At 34.7% G+C, this 23,643-nt stretch overlaps 2 protein-coding genes and 1 long non-coding RNA gene across 3 annotated transcripts in view; 1 reads left to right on the top strand and 2 right to left on the bottom strand.

The window, feature by feature from the left end:
- Positions 1 to 23,643, bottom strand: part of LOC114333209 (zinc finger protein 227-like) — a 150,832-nt gene that overhangs the window by 89,050 nt on the left and 38,139 nt on the right. The gene's annotated exons all lie outside the window — the stretch shown is intronic.
- On the top strand, positions 1,447 to 4,116 carry LOC126889594 (uncharacterized). The gene is made up of 3 exons (XR_007700094.1): positions 1,447 to 2,201; positions 2,837 to 2,994; positions 3,937 to 4,116. It is a non-coding gene; the product is annotated as an uncharacterized LOC126889594 (long non-coding RNA).
- Positions 22,921 to 23,643, bottom strand: part of LOC126889556 (reticulon-4-interacting protein 1, mitochondrial-like) — a 94,515-nt gene continuing 93,792 nt past the window's right edge. The window contains exon 8 of the mRNA XM_050657944.1: positions 22,921 to 23,280. Coding sequence (XP_050513901.1) covers positions 23,080 to 23,280 — 201 coding nt within the window. The 3' untranslated portion in view covers positions 22,921 to 23,079. The remainder of the gene's footprint in view (positions 23,281 to 23,643) is intronic.

The raw sequence follows: 23,643 nt of genomic DNA on the forward strand, positions 1-23,643 counted from the left end.
ACTATCAGCAGGTGTCTCTAGGACGTGTCTTGAATTTTTAACGTCACTTTTGACATTTGACTTTTGGCCGGCTAATTATTTAAAATCAACCTATGTGCGACGTAGAGGGGATCTTAAAACCATGGAAGTGGCGAAGGAAAGTATCCGACAGGGCAGAATGGAAGAAAATTGTTAAGCAGGCCAAGACTCACAAAGGGTTGTAGCGCCATTAAAAGAAGAAGAGACTATCAGTTCCTCCATTTTTACTTTGATTAATGTTCAAGTATTCTGTTAAATGCAGACATTCCATTTTTAAGTCTTTTTCGTTTACGTCTTCATAATAAATTTCAGCAAATTCTTTGCAACTTTGTCTCAACTCTTCAGAATTCAGAGTTTTCAAGCGAAAAAAAATAGTCCAAAGCGTTGACTAATATTCTTATACGAACTTAATTGCTGTTTTAGATGAACGCCCAGGGTATCAATTAGGTATGGGGATAAAGGTTTCGACTCTGAATCTTTCTTTTCCACTCAGTTGGACTGATGCATTTGAAAACTTGGATGCATTTGAAAACTCCACCATAACACTGAATATACTAAGTCCATTGAGAGAGTGAGCAAATTCAAATACCTAGGAACGTGGCTTTTTGAAGACTGGGCATCGGACAGGGAAGTAAAATGTCGCATTGAGCAAGCTCGACAAGCTTTCGTAAAATTCAGGAAGGTACTGAGCTGCTCAGAGTTCGACCTTACACTGAGACTAAGGTTTACTAAATGCTACGTGTGGTCGGTGCTGCTATATGGCATAGAGGGCTGGACACTCAAAACGAGGGATATAAACAGATTAGAAGCCTTCGAAATGTGGCTTTATCGCCGTATCCTAAAGATACCATGGACGGCGAAAGTCACAAATGTGGATGTCCTTAAAAGAATCAACCAAGAACGTCAGCTTTTCGAAAACATCAAGAAAAGAAAAACGGCGTATTTGGGTCACATCATGCGAAACGAAAAATACCAGTTCCTTCAATTTATAATCCAGGGTAAAATTGAAGGCAAGAGAGGAATAGGACGCAAGAAAATGTCCTGGCTCCGAAACATAAGGCAATGGACAGGGATTACCGACATACAATCACTGATCCACATTGCAAGAAACAGAGAGTTAATGGAAAATGTGATCGCCAACATCCATTAGTGGATTTGCATTTGAAGAAGAAGAGGACTGATGGTGCAGAGGCATCAAAAAAAGTCTGGCGTGAGCTTCCACGTCTGGTTCTTTGAGATAGTTCTTTATAGTCAGAGTCCGGGTATTTTTCTTTGGCGGACAATTCGAAGTAAATCAAATTTATCCCTCTCTAGCTCTATATAACTGCATACCTACTATAGTATCTAATATATATATTTTTATATTTCACGTATATTTTTTTCCGTGCTTAGGTGACGGATATGCCCTAACAACACACAACATTCCAGGAATGTACTACCAAAGTTCTATCAATATTTGAATGTCCTGGACATTTAGGGAACATTCGGTGAACATCTGTTTAAATTATTCCTGGAATGTTACCATAAGACATTCTGTGAACATACTACCAATGTTCCTATATTTTAAGTTGCGAAATAATACATACGTGTAAGAGATACAACATTACTTATAACATACCAGACAAACTAAGTGACATTTTAGGCCTACAGTGCAATAATATGTCAAATTTAAAGAGTTTCCCAAGATTATAAACATACAAATGTAATAAAAATTATTGTTCGCGAATATTCAATTTGGAATGCGATTTTGTTAATAAAAAAATACTTATAACTTATGCAAAACCCAAGAGAGGCATTTATATTTATTTCTTTTGCGTTCATTTTCAAATTCGCCGTGCATATATTTTTGTGCATGGCGCTTGAGAGGGCATCACGTGACTAAAAACGACCAACCAACGACCTCGCTTCGGCCATCTTGGCATCTTCATCTTGGCGACCTTGCCTTGCCGTGGATTGTTTTTAGTTGTTTGTATTATTTGTGCTTTTTAAGAATATTTTTTTAATTCGGATACTTTTATAATAGCTTTAATAGTATTATTAACATAGTGCATAAAATGGTGTCCTATTTTTAACGCAGTTGGAGTAGCAGAAACAAATGTAGATAAAAAAATCTGCAGGAATAACGTTTCAATTATGACAGAAGCTCAAAACAAATGACTGTGAATGAAAAGCCCTATTAAAAGGTTAGTATGCAAATATGTAAACGAAAGCATGCCCTGTATTTCAGAAAATAAATTAATACTATTAATACCCTAATAATACTATTCATAAAAAATCTTTTAAGTAACGTAGATATAACAAAGTGAATAAAAGGCATAAATCAGAAGAATTATTATTTTATTTTATAAGTTAATAATTGGTCATATCCATTTATTATTTTAATAATAATTGTGAATAAGCCACAAACTTCGCTTATTCCTAACTAAAATAGTAAATAGAGATAGGTAATAACAAAAGGATTTGTAAAACTAAAATAATTCTTTTTGCGTTTTTGCTAGTGTATGCGTTTATAAATAGGATGGTAGACCACACACTATAATATGCAGTACCAACTAATGAATACACAGAATATTATAGTCGATTTGCTAAACTCAGTCTCAGTACTAATTACTGTAATTTTGGCAAAATTGGCCAAAAACAAAAAAAAATACCTACTAAAATCACTAGCCAGTTGTGTCTGAGTTTGGGGAACCGACTATACTAATAAACAATTTCTAAGCTGTTTTATAATAATTTTGTGAGTTCATTAATCATATTTTTTATTTAAAACTAAAATTTGTTAATAATGCTTAGTAATGCATATATTTTGTATTTTTAGCTTTCCAGAAGATCCTGCGAAGAAGACATGAAGTATAGATCAGATTTGTTAATAGAGGAGTATGTTCAAAACACTTTTTAGAAAAAGATATTGACAGAACTTCACTTTCATCTGTTCGTTTGAGAGACTGTGCTGTTCCAATAGCTTATGTCACACAGGTATATGCATAACCTAATTAATAATACAGTCCGTACAATATAGATACTGTTATAATTCATTATCTACATCGGAGATCTAAGTTGACATTGTTGCCCAACTACAAAAAATTTTTGAATTCATTTTAAGTCAAATATATCACATAATTATTGCGAAGTAGATTATACAACAAAACAGATTAATATTCAATGTAAATAAATAAAAACATCAGAAATCGAAAACAAGAATTAAGGTATAATCTTATGTTACAGTTATTAAGGTACCAAGGGTATTATAGGGATATACGTTGACCGAAAGCTTTATTATTATAATACCTGTGGTGCCTTCAACGTTTAATGCCCGACTAAATTATTCTTTATATGCGAAAAATTTGAATGAATTTTGAATTGATTAGTTTTTAAATAAGTACATTTACCAGTAACAGTAGTAACGTAATTGTGGTAACCATAGTTTTACTTAGGTTGATATTTGTCAACTTGACAGTATCTAAGTCGTTATTTAAATTTAATGCCCAAGGGCGTTATATCGTACTTAACAGACTTCGAAATGTCATTATTTGTCAAATAATGTACCAGTAGGACATTAAAGTAAATAATAAAAACAATAAATATAATGAATACTAAATACTTATTTGTTTGTGAAAAATCTATTTCTTTGTGGCTTTTTTGTAATTAATTATTCTAATGGGGAAATAAGCCACAATTTACTTGAAAAAATAATTTTATTAAGGTTTCTACTTCCACATCGGATGTCGTTGTCAAAATACAAAATGTTCATTATTATTATTTTATTTATTAAATATTATTTATTATTTATTTAAATATTATTTAATATTTATTTTTTTATTATTATTATTTATGCATATTATTACCTGTAAATAATATTTCTTCTGATTGTTAATTGTAAAGGATAGAAAAATTACCTTTTATTTTATTTTCTTTTAGAATCAGCTGAGAGAAGTGGTCTACAAAAAACCAGAAAGGAAACGGAATATGTGGCTACGAAAAGCAAAAGAAAGGTTTACAAAGCAAATGTGACACATTTTTTATAATATTTAGGAATGTCAGCAAATTACATTAAAAAATGTATGTAAAGATTTTTTGCAATAAAAATGTTTATATTTATCAAGGATGTATTATTTGGTATGGCCATATATCGTCAGTGATGTGACAGTACCTCCTATCTGTTTTTTTCAAGAGATTTGTAAGATAGACTAAAAACTTGTTTCGGCCACCTCCTGTTTTCATATATTTTTTGACTTGTTTTGCAGTAAATTCAACTATCTATTTACTACAAAAAAAGTCAGAATACGTACGAAACCAGAAAGTGACCTTAAAAAATGTTTTTCGTCTCCTGCAAACCTCATGAAAAAACATATAGGAGGTATTGTCACATTACTGACGATATATTTCAGTGAATGTCTAAAAAATATACTGTGAATGTTCAAAGAACGTTCGTAGACATTCATGGAATGTTCTAACAAGACATTCAGTCTAAAAATATACTGTGAATGTCCAAAGAACATTCATGGAATGTTCCAACAAGACATTCAGTCTAAAAAATAGACTGTGAATGTCCAAAGAACATTCGTAGACATTCATGGAATGTTCCAACAGAACATTCTAAGAATATTTAAAATGCTGACACAGCACTTTCCTGGTACTTTCCAGGGACATTCGTGTGCATTTGGGGACATTCCAGGAATGTTTTCAATGTCCTGTGTGTACATTCTAGGAACATTCATGTAATGTTTTGTGTTATTAGGGTGGTACCTATATGGTTTTCATTTAGTAACCGAGCAGAGACTAGAAGGCCCCAATGGATCTCGGGGATCTGGAGACGTGCTCAGTTTACCCACCGGAGAAGAAGGGCTTGGTTACAACAGAAAGTGATATCGAAAGGAATAATTGGCAAGAATCCAGTTGAAAGAACGGAGACTAAAAAATAACAGCAACAGCATTACCAAACTATGTAATAACGAAGCTGCAAAAGCACTTCGTGAATCAATAGGGCTTTTCATCACAGTCATTTGTTTCGAGCTTCTGTCATGTGTCACATGATATTAATATATCTACGTCATACGTTATTGGTATATACCACGACACAAACCAAAGACGTATATAACGTAGATATATTAATATTATGTGACACATGACAGAAGCTCGAAACAAATGACAATCGATGAAAAGCCCTATTGAAGGAGATGACATCTGTCCAAATCTGACATCCCTGGGGAAATGAGGACATCGTGAAAACCTTAGACAAGGAAAAAAGAGAGGACGGGTAACACTCATTTAAAACACACGTTCCAAAAGTGAAGCCAGTTTTTGGTTTGTTTGTCACCAGAAACATGGCGGTCACGTCAAAAATAACAATGGGTTGCCAGTGGTGGGTGTTCGTTGAAGGTTAAAATTTCATAACAAATAAAGTAAATCATCATCTAAAATTCGTAATAAAAACATATGTATGTATTGAAACATATGTACGTAATATGAGCAACTTAATAAAACATTTACCGTACAAAAATTCTTCATTTTAAATACATTTCATGTTTTTATTTTAAATACTCAATGCATAACAATACCCCAAAGATACGTCGATGATCAAAATCTCTGGTGTCGGTTTGGCTTCACTTTTGGTCATAGGATTACTCCTCCTCTCTCTTTCCTTGTCTAAGGTGAAAACCTTGTGAAAACTGATAAATTCATTTCATACAAAGTTATACTCGTTGCTTATGGCACAAATTACAATATGGTACAAATGAAAGGAATAAATTCGTTATTTCGTAAGCAGGCAACTTTAAGGAAACATCCCGAAACATGTCGACTTTTATTTTTAAATTTTGATTTTTTGGCATATATTTATATAATACTAGTGACGTCATCCATCAGGAAAGGGTGACGTAATCCAGGATTTTTTTTAAATGAGAATAGGGTCGTGTGCTAGATAATTTGAAAGGTAATTCTGTATTCAGTTATAAAACATTGATATAATTATTTATACAAAAGGTTTGTTCCAACACAACGAAAAACCGTCATGCGTGATTTTCGTTGTGTTGGAACAAACCTAAACTATCTAATAGACCTGGATCCCGCGTACCAAAAAAAAGTTGATTAATAGCAAGCTGAAAATTTGTTAATAGCTTAACGGTGTCTAGTCGGACAAACTTTGATGTACGGGAACACTGGAACAGGAGAAGTTTAAATTGTGGAACAGTTTAAAAATTTGGAACGTCAGATTACGAAAACGTCCCATGTATTTTGACCGACAGAACATCCAATTGATTTGTTACCCTTTCATTACTCTCATGCAAAAATCAGACTGCTATTACTAACCAACATGATTCCTGTCATTTGACATGTTCTTCGTGTTCCACTCAATAAAATGCCGAGTTGGTGATTAACAGCAGTCTGATTTTTGCATGAGAGTTTAATGAAATGCTAACAAATCAATTGGAAGTTCTGTCCGACAAAACGCATGAAACGTTTTCGTAGTCTGACGTTCCAAATTTTTATCCTGTTCCACAATTAAAATTTTCCATGTTCCTGTGTTCCCATACATCAAAGTTTGTCCGACTAGACACAGTTAAGCTATTAACAAATTTTCAGCTTGCTATTAATCAACTTTTTTTTGGTACGCGGGATCCAGGTCTATAATGAATAGAATAAGAATGTAGTATCTAATTTATTGAATTCAAAAATACATTTTACTGCTGTCAGAAAATAGAAAAAAAATGTTTATTTCACAAACATGTTCAAGCTGCCATCCACCTGCCTCTTGGCGAGGAGAGAGACTTTAAATTAATCTGAATTTCTGCATACTCTACCCTAAAATATATGTGTAAAGATCTAAATGTATGTTCAGAATCAAAAATACGTAAAGATATAATTTTGTTTTCAGGGTAGAGTATGCAGAAATGCAGTTTAAAGGCTCTCATGTAAAATGAGATTCGAGGTTTTTACACTAAGCCTTCGATATGACACCCATTCACTAGACCTGTACAAGCTGGTAGGTGGCTCCATAGTTCTGGAATGGAAGATTTGATATAAGCCAAATAGCTACAGTATGATCGGTTTATAACAGGCGGCCTCAAAAAAACCACATGTTATTCTTCGATATTTCAAGTAGTCGGGTCATTAAATACAAATGGAATTGAAGATAGTGTCGGGTTAAAAATTTAAATTTGACGTATTGGCAATACTTAATTTACTGAATCTTCAAGTTTTGCTGATTGATAAATGGATGAGCCATTGCTTACGGCGAGTTTACATTCTTCTCTACTTGTGTGAAAATGTTTGAGATATGTTTTTCTTTAAAAACTAAACTAAGGCCATGGGTACATAATTCGCAAATATTTTACGGGCATCCCTACTTTTTCTGTCTTTACATGGCAAATTACGTGTAGTAAAATTCACACTGGTATGGATATGTAAACATTACTAGAATGTCATTCTACTTGAAAATGTCTTGATTAACTTAAAGAGATGGCTTTTGAATGTTCTTGGATAACTGTTATTTGTATAATTGCAAATTATTAATTCAGTTAATAAATGTGATAGTTTTTTCACTAACTATGTATTCAGTGATTGTAATAATTTATTTGTGCAACAAAAACTAATACTCAATCGAGAAAAGAGGAAAAGTGTTAAAGTGATTTTTTAATAATATATTGTTACTATGGAACGCTTACAAACTTGGATCACAGAAGATATTATCCTGATGTATTCTCTGCTTGGATCTTCCACAAATAATACACAATAAATAACTTTTTATTAAGTTCACGTCTTAAATCAATTATTTATCAAATACACTATACATATATCAATATTATTTAATCAACAACTCAAAATATTCCCGATGCCATGACAAATATTTAAAATTGTCACTGATTGTCAGTGTCTGACTGACAATATTCTATTCGGCTGAGTGCTTTGTAAGACAAATATAGATTTGGAAAATATTACCACGGACATTGTGTTCATTTTTTTTCGAATCCTGAAAAAACCAATAAATATTTTTGAAAAATTTAAACGCAGAATGAAAGACTAAATTATTACCGAGGGCCGAAAGTCCCTTAGAATAAATAAAAAGTTTATTTTAAATCAGATATTTGAAATTAAAAATCACACTAAATTTTCTCTTAGTTTTTCACCCATGTAACTTATTAAAATAAACATTATAGAAATTCTCAAGAACTTTCGGCCCTCGCTAATAACGTAATCTTTCATTCTGCGTTTAAATTTTTAAAAAATACTTATTACTTTTCTCAGGATTCGAAAAAAATGAATCCCCATTTGAATAGCATTTCAGCCGAAAATACGTACCCATCCTCTTAATACTTAAGAAAGCAGTAAATAGCAGTAAATCTTCCTCTTTATAAGCAATTCTGATATTTCTATGGGAGGTTGTCACTCCATATTTTGCGCGGTCTGCCGATACTTCTACCGATTGGTAATTTATCTCTTGCTACTTTGACCACACATATCTTACCCATTCTGCTTATGTAGTTATTCCATTCTTTTTTTTATGTAGTGTTCATTCGTTTATAAACTGTTCGTTACATTTTCTTCTAATGTTTTCACTCCTCTCTTCGATCTCTCAACGTCTTCTTCTTCTTCCTCTTTATAAGCAATTCTGCTTGTTCATTGGCGGATTGATACCTCTATGGAAGGTTGTCACTCCATCTTTTGCGCGGTCGGCCGATACTTCTTCTGCCGATTGGTGATTTATCTCTTGCTATTTTGACCACACGTGTCTCCCCCATTCTGGTTATGTGGTTGTTCCATTCTTTTTTTCTATTTAGTGTCCATTCGTTTATACACTGTACGTTACATTGTCTTCTAATATCTTCGCTCCTCTTTCGATCTCTCAGTGTATATCCTGTAATTCTTCTCAGTACTCTCATCTCGATTGCCGAGCGATTGCCGGTATAAGCAATCCCCCCACTTACTGGCCAACGGCTTCGGGCGGATGAGCTGATAAGTGGAAGGGCACCTTTTTGTCCTGAGATTGATAAATCGGTCTCGAAGGCGGATGAACCTAATAACAACGTAACGGTCAACGGCATAAAGATGCAGAAGGCAACGGGGAACCACTGCATTAAAGACTCGGAGAGTACCCCTAGTACAATTAGCATGGCTACGACAAATCATAGAAACGATATTACTGATCATGGAACTCGGATACCAAGATCCGGCAGAGAAGGACAATCACAAGACGGCAAGGCCTTCTCGGTCGCCAGCAGAAGAAATCCTTGCCAATATAGTGTAAAGATAAACCTCACGATCTGCACATGGAACGTTAAAACATTATACGAGGCAGGTAAGACTCATAATGCAATCAAGGAGATGGATAGACTATCAGTAGACATAATGGGAATAAGTGAAATGAGATGGACGAACTCTGGGCAATGTAAAATTAATGATCATCACATATATTATTCAGGTAACCCTAATGGAAGACACGAAAATGGGGTAGGTATAATCTTAAATCAAGAAACTGCCAGACATGTTAAAAATTTTGTACCTATATCGGAAAGAATACTCCTCCTTCAACTTAATACCTACCCAATTACAACTAACATTATCCAGGTATATGCCCCTACAGCTGACAAACCGGACGAGATAATTGAAGCATTTTATAATGAACTATCCAACACCTTAAAATGCCTCCCCAAAAAGGATTTAACTTTGATTATGGGTGATCTAAATGCTAAGATTGGTAGGGGACAATCGGGAGAATTCATAGGGCAATTTGGACTTGGAGAAAGAAATGAGCGAGGAGACCGACTGGGTGAATTTGTGGCAGAAGAAGAGTTTGTGATTACTAACACTTACTTCAAACTCCCTTACAGAAGATTATATACATGGAAATCACCTCAAGACACTCCAGGCCGCATAGTGAGAAATCAAATAGATTACATCATGATTAATAAAAGATTCCGTAACAGCATAACATCAGTCAAGACATACCCAGGAGCTGATATCAAGTCAGACCATAACCCACTGATTGGCAAAATTAAGCTCAGGCTAAAGAAGGTTAGACGTAGTGTCAATCCAAAATTCGACATAAGGCTATTAAAAGACCAAAACACAGAACAGAGTGTAAAACGGTATATACAGAACAACTTGAATACCGTTATTCAATCGGATGTAATGGACCAGGAGATAGAAAAGTTGCATACAGTTTCACAAGACATACGTGAGAAATTCCTCAAACCACCAAAAATAAAGAAGAAATCGTGGATGACAAACGAGATTTTAGATATGATGGAAGAGAGGCGAAAGTCCAAAGATCAGGACATGTCATTATACAAAAGAATAGATAAAGATATCAAAAAAGCAATTAGAATAGCTAAGGATACACGACTAAGAGAACAGTGTGCGGAAATCCAGCAATTGCAACATAAACACGATTCATTCAATATGCACAAAAAAGTTAAAGAAGCTGCAGGCTTATACAAACCTAGAAGAGTTGGGTGTTTGGCAGATAACCAAGGCAAACCACTGTTAAGTGTGGAAGAAAAACTAGACACGTGGAAGAAATATGTGGAAGTAACTTTTGCAGATGAAAGGCAGAATACCATTGAAGACATTGAATGCCAAACAGGACCCCCGATTACCATTGAAGAAGTCACGTCAGCTATTAAAACAACTAAAGATGGTAAAGCTGTAGGGCCTGACCAGTTTTATGTAGAATTCCTAAAACTTATGGATGAACAAGGAATAAAATGGATAACAACCGTATTCAACAAAATATACGTAACTGGAAAAATACCCCAAAGCTGGTTAAAGTCGACCTTCGTAACTTTACCCAAAAAAGTAAATGCCAAAACATGTGAAGACTACAGAACAATTAGCCTAATGAGCCACTTACTCAAAACGTTTCTGAAGGTGATACATGGCAGAATATATAAAAAATGCGAACAACAGATATCATGGACGCAGTTTGGATTCCGCGATGCCTTAGGCACCCGAGAGGCTCTATTCGCTGTCCAAGTGCTTATGCAAAGATGCAGGGATGTTGACTGTGAAGTGTATATTTGTTTTATCGACTACAAAAAGGCGTTTGATAGAGTAAAACATGATAAACTCATAAACATCTTGAAAGAAGCGGGAGTAGATGATAGAGACTTGAGAATCATATATAATTTGTATTACAACCAAACTGCCAATATTAAAGTGGAAGACCAATTAACAGAGGCAGTCTCCATAGATAGAGGAGTGAGGCAAGGATGCATCCTGTCCCCGGTGCTGTTTAATATATACTCTGAATGTATCTTCGAGCAAGCGCTGGGAGAACTACAGGAAGGCGTATTAGTCAACGGAGTGCGTCTGAACAACATTAGATATGCCGACGACGCTGTAGTTTTTGCAGACAGTCTAGATGGTTTGCAAAGAATAATGTCGCGCATATCAGATATAAGTAGAGAATACGGACTTGATCTCAATACGAAAAAAACAAAGTATATGGTAGTCAGTAAGCGCGAAATATTAAATACACAGCTTTTGGTTAACCAACAACTAATTGACAGGGTCGACAGCTACGCATACCTTGGTACCAACATAAACAGCCAGTGGGACCACTCAAGTGAAATAAAACAACGCATAGGAAAAGCGAGATCAGCGTTCATAATGATGAAGTCTCTTTTCAGAAGCCACGATTTACCTCTTGCTACCAAAATCTCTATCATCAGATGCTATGTATTTTCTACGTTATTATACGGAGTAGAGGCCTGGACACTTTCCGAGGCTTCTTTGAGAAAACTCGAGGCATTTGAGATGTGGTGTTACAGGCGCATTTTGAGAATTTCGTGGGTGGATCGTGTGACTAATATTGAGGTTCTACGTAGAATAGGCAAGGAATGCGAGATTATTAACATAATCAAAGAGCGCAAACTAGAATATCTTGGCCATGTTATGAGGAATGAACAGAGATATGGCTTGTTGCAACTCATTCTTCAAGGCAAGGTATTTGGAAAGAGAGGACCAGGGAGAAGAAGAATATCTTGGCTTCAAAACCTGAGAAAGTGGTTTAATACATCGACAACCGGACTATTCAGAATAGCAGCAAGCAAAGTTAGGATAGCCATGCTGGTCGCCAACATCCGGAACGGATAGGCACCTTAAGAAGAAGAACTCTCATCTCGGCCGTTTCCAATAGTCTTTGTGTTGTGACTGTATCGGGTCCAGTGGCGTGCGGTGACTTTTTCGAAAGGGGAAGCGATTCAATAAGGATATAAAAATATTTTCTTAAGGGTCGAGGGTCGAGCCACTTCCCACCTGATAATGATAACACTCTGATGCGCAGGGGCTCTCTATCAGCAAAGTACTTATGTGAGACGTCCTGGGCACAAGGACTCACACACTAAATCTGTGACGCGTGAATACGTGAGGCACTCTATTCCCGCTATTTCTAGTGACTAGTGACCTATCATTGATCTGAACTGCTAGCTCGGGCCTTGAATCCTCGCGCCGGGCTTGGTTTTCTAAAGAAGAATCCTATTAAAAAAAAATTATACTCCGAGGCATTTTCCACAACATACAACTTTCACTAAAATGACACTTATTTATACTCGAGGTCTATTCTCCTATCAACTTCTGATAATTGTTGAATGCAGTCTTTTTCAATGGATAATAGGGATAACTTTCAAAGTCTGTCTTCGCTTGTTGAATTTTTTTTAAACTCTTAATTTGAAACTTTTAATGCATCTTAATACTGCAAAACTTCGTTCAACTGATGCACTTGTGGTTGGGATAGTTAGTAGTACTAATTCACACAACTTGACCACTTCACACAGTGACTTGTTTTGTTTAAACCAGTAGTTATAAAGAAATCACAGATTTCTGGGTATTTCTTTATCATTAATGTCAGTTGTTTCATAATGACACATAAACATAATGACACATAAACATAAATGACACTTAACTGAGAATGCAAAGCTGGGATATAAAAAAATTTTCATTATTTAATCGTAGTGACATTTCCACTCTGTGGGAAATTTTGATGAATTATAATTAGAAATATTAAGATTATATATAATTCTACAAATTTTAAATCGTTAAAATTTTGAAAGCTAGAATTCATTTGTTGTAGAATATTATCAAAAGGTCTCTTTGTTTCCTCTGTTTTCTCTGTCTCCGAAATTATCAATCTTCATTATTTTTCTGTCATGTTCAAACCCCATATGTTCAGTTTTATCCCAAATATTTTTAAACTGCTCTCGTTTTTTTAATTATCGTATTAATAAAGTCATCAATTTGTCTTATACAAAATGCAATACCATTTGATTTCTGTAAAATGTCAAATAAAAGATCAGTAAAAGGAAAAATCTCTGCAAAAAATTTAAATCGAAATATTCTTTAAGCGAATGTATGTAATACCTAAGCACCCCTTAGCAGCAGTAACAGTCGGAGCATCTCACTTTCGGGAAGACGATCGCTTCCACAGGGTACCAAAATTCGCGCGACTAGTGGGTGCGGTCATTGAACCCTGACCAATTTTTAAACGGGACAACTGCATGACAAGCGGCGATTCTGAGATGCGCTTCTGTCAGGAGTGGACCGAATAGTTGAATTTTGTGCATATTGAGTTCGTTCGTACGCGATTAATTTTTAATATTTTTCAATGCCTATTGCCTAGGTAATATGCAGATTACTTGGATTAGGGAAAAATTTTTGATTATTAAATATTAATTAATAATATATTTTCTTATATCGACGTATAAATAGGGAAGCGGTGCTTCCCCCGCTTCCATGGACCGCACGCCTCTGATCGGGTCTTGTTTCTGATGCATATGTCATTATTGGTCTTACACTGGCTTTATAAATTCTTGACTTCATCTCAGTGTTAATATGTCGGTTTCGCCATATAGTGTTATTAAGGCATCCTGCCAATCTATTTGCTTTTTGTATCTCTCAACGTATTTCCTGAAATTCTTCTCAGTACTCTCATCTCTGCCGTTTCCAGTAGTCTTTGTGTTGTGGCTGTATCGGCCCTTGTTTCTGATACATGTGTCATTATTGGTCTTACACTGGCTTTATACATTCTTGACTTCATCTAGTGTTAATATCGGTTTCGCCATACAGTGTTATTAAAGCATCCTGCCAGTCTATTTGGTTTTTGTACTTGATTTCTCACTTCTTTGTCCAGGTCTCCGTAGCTGGACAGTGTAAGTCCAATGTATTTTATTTTCATTATTTGTTCAACACTGATGCCATCAATTTCTATTTTACATCTGATTGGTTCTTTGCTGATTATTATTGTTTTAGTTTTCCGAGATGAAATTGTCATATTGAATTCTTTTGCTCTTATGTTAAATCTGTGGACTAATCTTTGGAGACTAAATAGGAATATGAAAGGATATAATTAAACACTTTTTTTTATCTACTAATCAACATAATTATTTTCGGTAAAAAAGTACAGTAAACTACAATATAGCACCATAGAAGACAGTTTAATATCAGATTTACAAAAAGTTAATTCAAGTTGTTACTAAAATTGGCAATGCTGTTGAGCTATACGGACAAAGTATTGACTTAACACACCAAACATATCCATATCTCTTAAACTACAATTATTGTTAATTTAAGTTTTTATTTTTTAGGTATTTTGAACACAATATATATTGGACTAATACACTGCGCGTCACAGAAAGCGGGCACACCAAAAAATGGGCCATCTTTGATGTCTCGTATGTCCTAAACCTGTTGCCCGATTTAAGTAATTTTTTAGTATGTTATAGCCTTATTCTTTGGCAATATTGCTGTAATAATATTGTCGCTAAACAGGTAAATTTTCATTGTATACCGGGTGTACGAATCAAACTGTGTTTTTTTTCTCAAAGTTCGCAACACCCTGTGGAATAATCTAGCATTTATAGAACATTTATATTTATAATAGCACAATAAGTGCTAGAATATTCCACAGAGTGTTGCGAACTTTGAGAAAAAACACAGTTTCATTCGTACACCCGGTATACAATGAAAATTTACCTGTTTAGCAACAATATTATTACGGCGATATTGCTAAAGAATAAGGCTATAACATACTAAAAAACTACCTAAATCGGACAATAGGTTAAGGAGATACGAGACATAAAAAATGACCCATTTTTTGGGGTGCCCGTTTTCTCTGACGCGCAGTCTATATTTAAGATACAGTAGAGCGTCGATTATCCGAACTAATTGGGGGACATGGGCGTTCGGAAAACCGATTTGTTCGGATAATCGAACTATATTGAGATTGTCATACATATTTATCCACAAGTGAATGAAAACCATATTTATATGTATAACTATATTTGTTTATACCTTGATAATGACAAATAACAATTAAACAAAAAAGTGCAGTCTTTGCAACAACATATTTTTGGATACAAAATTGAAGAAAATTGAAGATATTTTAAGCGTTAATTACTAACGCTTGCTCAGTACTCGAGTGCGGGGCGCAGGAGTCGGGAGTTCGGATAATCAACGCTCTACTGTATTTGCTTTTAATTTTTCAAATTTAAGCAAACTCTTAAATAAAGTTTTTGTAGGTCACCTTCTTTTATTAATAATTAATATTATACTTGAAACACGATATCAATAATAGTGATGTCATCAATAGTTTGCTGATAATTTCACTGTGGATTTAATAAAATATTCGAAATAAAAATGTATTGGACACTACTATTTAGAATAGAGGAATAGCCTTACTAGATATTTCAACAAACAGAGTAGTAAGAACGGCGAAAGACGGTTTCCCAATAGGAAGACGATCAGTGGGAAGACCACGAAAACGATGGAATGACAACTTACTGGAGTCACATTGAAAAACCGACAGTCATGTCTACCCAAAAAGAAGAAGAAAATTTTGGCAAGAATATTGAGAAATAGACTAAATTGCTGTACGAAAAGAATCCTACATGACTATCAGGCCGGCTCTAGAAAGGACAGATCTGCTTTAGATCAAATCTTATCCTTAGAAGAGATACACACAACTTGTTATGAAGGTAAAGTTCCTCTGCAAGTTTTGTTTGTGGATTTTAGACAAGCATATGATAGAGTCGATAGAGTCTAAATATATCGAGCAATGGAATGTTTGAGTATACCAAAAAAACTGATTAGGCTAGTAAAAATGACACTAAATTGCTTGGCACAGTCACATTGCAGATCAATTTACGTTTGCAAAAGGCTTGTGACATGGAGATTCTTTATCCACTACATTTTTCAACTTAGAAACTGTAATCAGAAAAAGCATGAAGGTGGAAGAAACTTCTTCTTATACTTGTTATAGATCTGTCGATATGTTAATTCCGATGTTAAAGTCTTTCTTGAGAGGTAGACTGCCAGCTATCTCTCCATCTTTTTGGTGGTCTCCCCGGTGGACGCTTGCCAGCCGGTTTTCCGTCCAGCGCAATTCTTGGTAGTCTGTGCTCCTCCATTCTTTTTACATGACTGAACCATTCTCTTCGTCTTTGCCTACCCCATCTTACTACATCTTGAACGCCACATTGTTCCCTGTGATATGTAGGTGGAAGAAACACTAATGAAAAATGAGCTCTAGTGCCTGGTCTTTGCCGATGATTTAGGATCCTAGGAAAAACCGCGAAAGAATTAGGAAGAGTTGTGAAGAAAATTATTGAAGAAGCACATAAATTCGGATTGGAGCTAAATGAAGACAGAACCAAATAATCTATGGTTATGAGAGGGACAAAAGAAAAAAAAGAAGACTTTAGTGTGAGTGTCTGTAAGTGGTAAAAACTCTAGTTTTAAAAGGGTGGTATTCGATGAAAATGAAAACGAAAAATGGGTGCTCAATGCCAAAATAGCAAAAGGGAATAAAAAATTAGGTAGTTTAAGAGTCCTCTCTCGCTCTCTCTTTCTCTATCTCTCTCTCTTTCTCTATCTCTCTCTCTTGGACCATCACTCCTAGTGGAGTATTGGGCGCATGTGCGTTTCTTGACCGATAGTGTAAGACGGCTGGTGGCCAGCTCAGCGCGTCTTCTTGTGTTTATTCTCTGGTTAATCTGCGTACCAGTTCCTTCCATTCTCCTCTGTTTCTTGCTTTGTTTTTCACTTCCCTCCAACTTAAGTCGATTCTGTTGTGTTCTCTGGTTACTGTTTTCTTCCAGGTGTTATCTGGTCGTCCTCTCTTCCTTGTCCCCTCAGGTTGATATTCGAGTGCTTGTCTTGTGATGTTACTAGGATTTTTTCTTAACGTATGGCCGATCCATTTCCATTTCTTCTGTCTGATTGTTGTTATTATACTGGCTTGTTTCGTTCGTTTCCATAGTTCTTCATTCGTTATTTTATTAGGCCAGTAAATTTTTAGGATCTTTCTTAAGGACCTATTTACAAAAGTCTGTAGCCTCTTTGTTGTGCTTTCGTCGTGCTTCCAAGTCTCTGCCCCGTAGAGTAATATGCTTTTTACACAAGTATTGAATATATTGATTTTTGTTGACTCTGTTAATTCACTTGTTTGCCAGATTTTATTTAACGCATTAAAGGCGAATTGTGCCTTCGTTATTCTTGCTTGTATGTCTTTCATGCATCCTCCTTTTCTTTCCATGATTGATCCCAAATAAGTGACTTTCTCTACTTCTTCAATTTCTTTTATTAATTTGCGGGTTATCATTTTTTAAGATTTTTGTCTTCTCTGTATTTATCCGGAAAACAATCATGTAAGAGTACTGTGTTAGCTTATCGACTTTTGTTTGCATGTGAGTTCTGTGTTCTGTTAACAGGCAGACGTCGTCAGCAAATTCAAGATCTTCAAGCTGATTAAAGAGGTTCCATCTAATGCCTGTCCGATCATCCGTTACTTTCCTCATAATCCAGTCTACCAAGATAAGGAACAAAGTTGGAGATAAGATACGACCTTGTTTAACACCGCTTTCAATAGCTATTTCTTCTGTGATCGCTCCCTCGTGTTCTAGTCTAGCTTTATACCCATCATAAAACAGTTTGATCAGGTTAATAATTTTTGTTGGTAGACCATACTGTCTTAAAATTTTCCAAATTTTGTTCCCTATTGACTCGGTCGACAGCCTTTTCAAAGTCGATAAAACTTAAATTTATGTCTTTCCGCCATTCATTAGCTTGTTCTAGGATGATTCTTAAGGTGCATATGTGATCTATAGTGGAGCGTTTAACACGAAAGCCTGCTTGGTTACTTCTCAGTTTCTTGTCCAATTCTTCTTTCATTCTTTCGAGCAGAATTTTTGTTGGCGCTTTTTGTTGACCTTGGATGCCTCCCTTCTTTGGTATTTTTATTATCAGTCCCTCTTTCCATTCTTGTGGCAGTTCTTCGTTGGTCCATATTTTATTTAGAAGTTTATGTAGCATATCTATGGCTTGTTCGGTGTCTGCTTTTATCAGGTCGATAGGTAAATTATCTGTTCCTGCGGATTTGCCATTCTTTAATAATTTAAGTGCGTTGGCAATTTCTTCTCTTTTAATTGCCCCAGTGTTAACCTCTAATTCTTGTATTTCAATTTGATCATCCAATTCTTGGGTTTGGTCATGTTTGGCGTATATTTCTTCAAAGTATTCTCTCCATCTTTGAGTTATTTCTTTCTCAGATTTAATTAATTTTCCTTGTTTATCTTTTATTTCTCTTACATTTCTTACTCGATTGCCTGTTAGGTTTCGTATAATCGTGTATTGTGTTCGTAGATCATTATCCTATGCTGCTTTCTCTGTTGATTTTAGCATTTCGTTTATGTAATTCCTTTTATCTTTTCTAGATGCCTTTTTCACTTCTATATTTTTTGCTTTGTATTTTCCTAAGTTTAAGAGCCCTAATGCACTGAAAATACGTTGTAGAAAAGGCAAACTCCGGATTAATAAAACACTAATCAGACCCACAGTAGCTACCCACATATGCCTACGAGGCATGGACATTAAGTAAGAAGGAAGAGGATTCTCTGGAAAGATGGGAAAGAAAAATATTGAGACGCGTATTCGGATGAAAGAAGACAGAAAACGCGTGGGAGAGAAGAACCAACAACGAATTAATGGCTTTGTACAAAGAACCTACCGTCACCAGGTTCATCAAGTCACACAGAATCCGGTGGTTGGGACATGTAGAAAAAATGACAGTAAACAGAATGCCTTAACTACTTATGACCAGAAAACTAAACGGTCCCAAAAGAAGAGGCCCATCCAGAACGAGGTGGATTAATTAAGTGGAGGAAGACCTTAAACACATGACGGTGAGGGACTGAAAAAGAAAAGCACAACATAAAAGTGAATGGAGAAATATTGTTCATCAGGTCCTTCAGAGTCGTTAATAATTTTGTATATACTTAAGTTTGAATTTTGGTTACAATCATTGTAATTCGTTAATCTAATTTGGCTGGTACCTTTTTCTATCTGGGCTTGTGACTACAATACAACATCGCACCTTTGGGGAAAAACTGACGCAATTGCAAATGTGGCGACACGCTTCAATTACTATTTTGCTAATTTTAATTTTTAATAACTTTTTGAAAATGAAATAAGACGTCCCATTTTAAAATTCACAAACCATATGCATAAAGGGCCTGTTAAATTTTAAGAAACGAAATATATCAGTATTCAGATAAAATGCCTTCTCAGCTTTTAAAACACCAGATGTTGATGGCCTGTTCAGTTTATGTATGGGAAATGCAAATTCCATAATAGATTACGGAACGATAAAGGGCCAGCCTCCTTATGTCAATAAATCAGTCTTCATCTTCTTTAAAAACTACAGAAATGTAAAACTAATGTTTTTAGTTCATCCACAGGCAGTCTGACACAAACCCTCGTCCCGCAAAGAATAACAAACCCTCTTACGAGATATAAGCACGACTTTTTAACCAAAAATAAATAAATATATTATTAAGAAAAGAAAATAATCGTTTTCGTTTTGATTCAATTCGAGTCTCTTGCCATCCTCTGACACCGTGTTTCGGGGTCTCTACCCCTTATCAAAGAGGCTATGCAAGTAGACTGAAATTTATTTTTATTTATTTTAAATATATTATTGTTCGTTGTCTTACACTTATTTTAATTTCATTTAATCGTTTCCGTCAACACCCCACCAACGGAACACAAATTTTTCAAAAATTTACACTACGACATTCCTAATACTCGTATTTGTCTGGGGAAAAAAGTTTTTAGCTGCTCTCTTTGTGCTAGCAAGTCAAATAGTTACTTGTGCTTAATACAACATTAGTATGCAATGATGAAATTATGAAATTTTTGGGGAAACAATGACATATTTGCTAATTTCCCCCCCTTTCAGGAGGCTTTAAGAGGGGATGCTTAAAAAATCCTAAAAAAAGCTTTATAGTATTATAGTATACGGTAATATCTAAAACCGTGGACAATAAATTTATAGTTTCTCTTATAATTTGCATCTCATTGTTGGCCTTAACTAACTTTCAAAACTTTAAATGCGTTTTCTCAACAATTACAAAATTTGCACTTACGTCAGTGTTTCCCCAAAGGTGCGACATGTATATTATGTTCACGTTTAAAGAATTTGTGTACAGTTACGTTTTTCTGTTCATAGTATGGTAAAAGATTGTCAAATTTGGCTTCTACCTTCACTCCCCTTTATTCGTTAATTCGTTATTCCCCTGTTTCGTTAGATAAATTAGTGGTTTTACTAATGTTCTATAATGGTGAGTGATTATAGAGACATACTCATTGGAAGTGATTGTTTCTTCATCTTCATGTCAAACATAGAACCCAGCTTTTTTGACTGTTTTAAGTTCTTGTTATTGATTTTTCTCCAAAGGTTGTTGATTGGCTTAAATCTGTTAACTTATTATCTGTTTAGTTCTTTCTTCCAATAGTGTCAGGAATCATTATTTTAGTCTATATTTCATGCTCGTATTTCAATTTTTCAAGTTTTAGCGACGGTGACTATTTCTTCTACTTCTGATATGGTTTTTATATCAAGTGAAGTGAGCGTATCAATGACTTTAGTTCTTACCTTTGGATCATCGATCTTCCTTCTATCAGAAGTAGTTGTGTTGGGTTGTCTTTTGAGCTTATGTCAAGGTACTCAAAATTCGATTACTAAAAAATTATGATCCGCAGGTTATATTCGCCACCGGGTAGATTTTGATAGCGATGAATTTTTATAAATTGTGGATTTATGCGAGAACATAATGGAAGACAATTTACTTAGATAGACCACGCATATACTTGTTAGAACTAGATCAGCAATTGGTGAGAAATAATATCATTCACCGCTACGAACACAGATCAGGAAAAAGGAGTGCCAATTTCGAATAAAAAATGGGTCAATTTAAACGTGTCCATAAAAATAGGATACAATCTAAAAAAAGCAATGCAACCCATGTGTAATTTTTTATCTATGCGAGTATTGAAAGTTCTTATACTATAAATTTATGTAAATAATAAATTAATAAAAAAACATAAAATATTTAAAGAAAATAACATAATGTAGATATTTAAACAGTAACTCCATCACAGGATGAAATACGTGGTAGTGAGAGGAGGTTAGCGGAAGTATCACACTACTATGGGGTGACTACCCCTTCTATTCAATTTCCCTTTAAATATTACTTTGTTATAGACGTCGTTTTGGGATAAACCTCATATTTCTGAAAATTTCAAAATCGTCTTTCTACATCTATAACAACTATTGAAAATTCAATAAATTATATTAAAAGAAAACTTTATAATATTTAACGCGATATTACCCATTTTTTAAATCTCACAATAACGGCATACGTTTGACTTAACATTTTAAAATTCATATAGACTGATACTGCTTGTGCAAAGTACCAAACGACCTAGTATATTAAGTCATTAAGGGCGTAAGCGCAATATTTCGCGCCAATGTGTTTTAAATGCATTAATTTTTTTCGAATCCTGAGAAAACTAAAGTATTTTTGAAAAATTTAAACTCAGAATGAAAGATTGCATTATTACCGAGGGCCGAAAGCCCCTGAAAACTTCCATAGGTAATGTTTATTTCAATTAGTTACAGGGGTGAAAAAAAAGAGAAAGTTTAGTGTGATTTTTAATTTCAAATATCTCATTCAAAAGAACCTTTTTGGTTATTCTAAGGGACTTTCGGCGCTCGGTAATAATGTAATCTTTCATTCTGAGTTTAAATTTTTCAAAACTACTTATTAGTTTTCTCAGGATTCGAAAAAAACGAATGCATTTAAAACACATGCGAAATGGTGCGAAATTTTGCGCCTATGTTTTTAAGGAAAAATAAAATCATCTAAATGTCGGAATACACATTTATGACGAGTACGATTTTAGTACGACTGGATTACATCAGCTGAACTTACAAAAAGGGAGATAAGAAATTAGCTAAGTACATATAGAGAAATGACAATCACCAGTGCGATGGAGAGGTTGTACGACAGAATATTAAAGAACAGAGTAGAATTAGAATACGAAAATATATAAGAGCAAAATGGATTTCGTGCACGAAGATCATGCATAGACAACACATTTTCATTTAACAAGTTATCGAGAAAAGGAAAGCACGAAACATACCAACAGACATCATTTATCGATCTAAAGAGAGCTTACGACACTCAATAGTCTACGAATATTAGGTTACAAACAAAACACAATCTACCAAATACTGGTTTTGTTTAAAATATGGGTCACAATGACAGAAAATAGAGGCAAGACGAGAAACATGGTCAGGTGGTATCCGATAAATATATATATGATAAAAATAGGAACAGCATATTTAAAACAAGAGTTGTATAGCTCAACGAGCTAGTCGACTTACTTCAGAGTGAGTAGGTATCTATTACACGAGTCCTTGATTTACTAGACCACACTCCATCCAGCCAGAAATATTTATCCGTCGGTCATATGACTAAAATCAAAAGTGGATCTGCTACTTTAAAATGAAATTCAAGAGTGAATTTGACTGGATGATGGATGGATGAGTAATACTACAGGAAATAAATCTTTCTTGTCCGATAACAGTTATTTTTTGTTTTCTACTAATGGGTCTAACACGCTGAAAAACCGAAACACATAATATATGATAGTCAAGAGTTCTACAAAAAATTAGTCACGTCTAGTACCTATCGAAACATAACTTTTACTGTTGTTTGACTATGAATCTTATCGAAACGTTATTATTGTACTTCCTATCGAATGAGGGCTCTGGATGTGATTTACAGCTACTTCAATGTCTTGAGGTTGGTAGATTTTATCTACTACTGTTTGTAAGTATCCGTCTTCTACTAATTCAGAGAGTCTGTCCAATGTTACGCTACACAAGTGAGTCTCATCATATGTATGTATTGGTAGGCCAAGAAGATTCTGAAATGCAAAAATAAGAATTTACAACATAATCAACTTAATCAATAACGAATATACATGCAAATATATACAGGGTGTTTCTTGGGAAACGGAAATACATAAACTGTGAATAGAGGTCACTGAGGAGGTTCTTAGTATACCACATTTATTGGCTCTAATGTTTTTTATAACCGAGTTTCTGGTTTTATCGATTTTGTTCATTTCTTTCTGAATCTATAACTTTAGAACCACCCTGTATATTTTTTTTAATATTTGGTACACTGTTAAGTTGGTAGATTGCCATGATACGTTGCAGGGTTGGTATGTCTAGTTGAAACACTGACTCTAACTTATAACTTTATTTATGATTTACAACATCCATCA

This window comes from Diabrotica virgifera, chromosome 1, assembly GCF_917563875.1.
Source record: "Diabrotica virgifera virgifera chromosome 1, PGI_DIABVI_V3a".
Lineage (NCBI taxonomy): Eukaryota > Metazoa > Arthropoda > Insecta > Coleoptera > Chrysomelidae > Diabrotica > Diabrotica virgifera.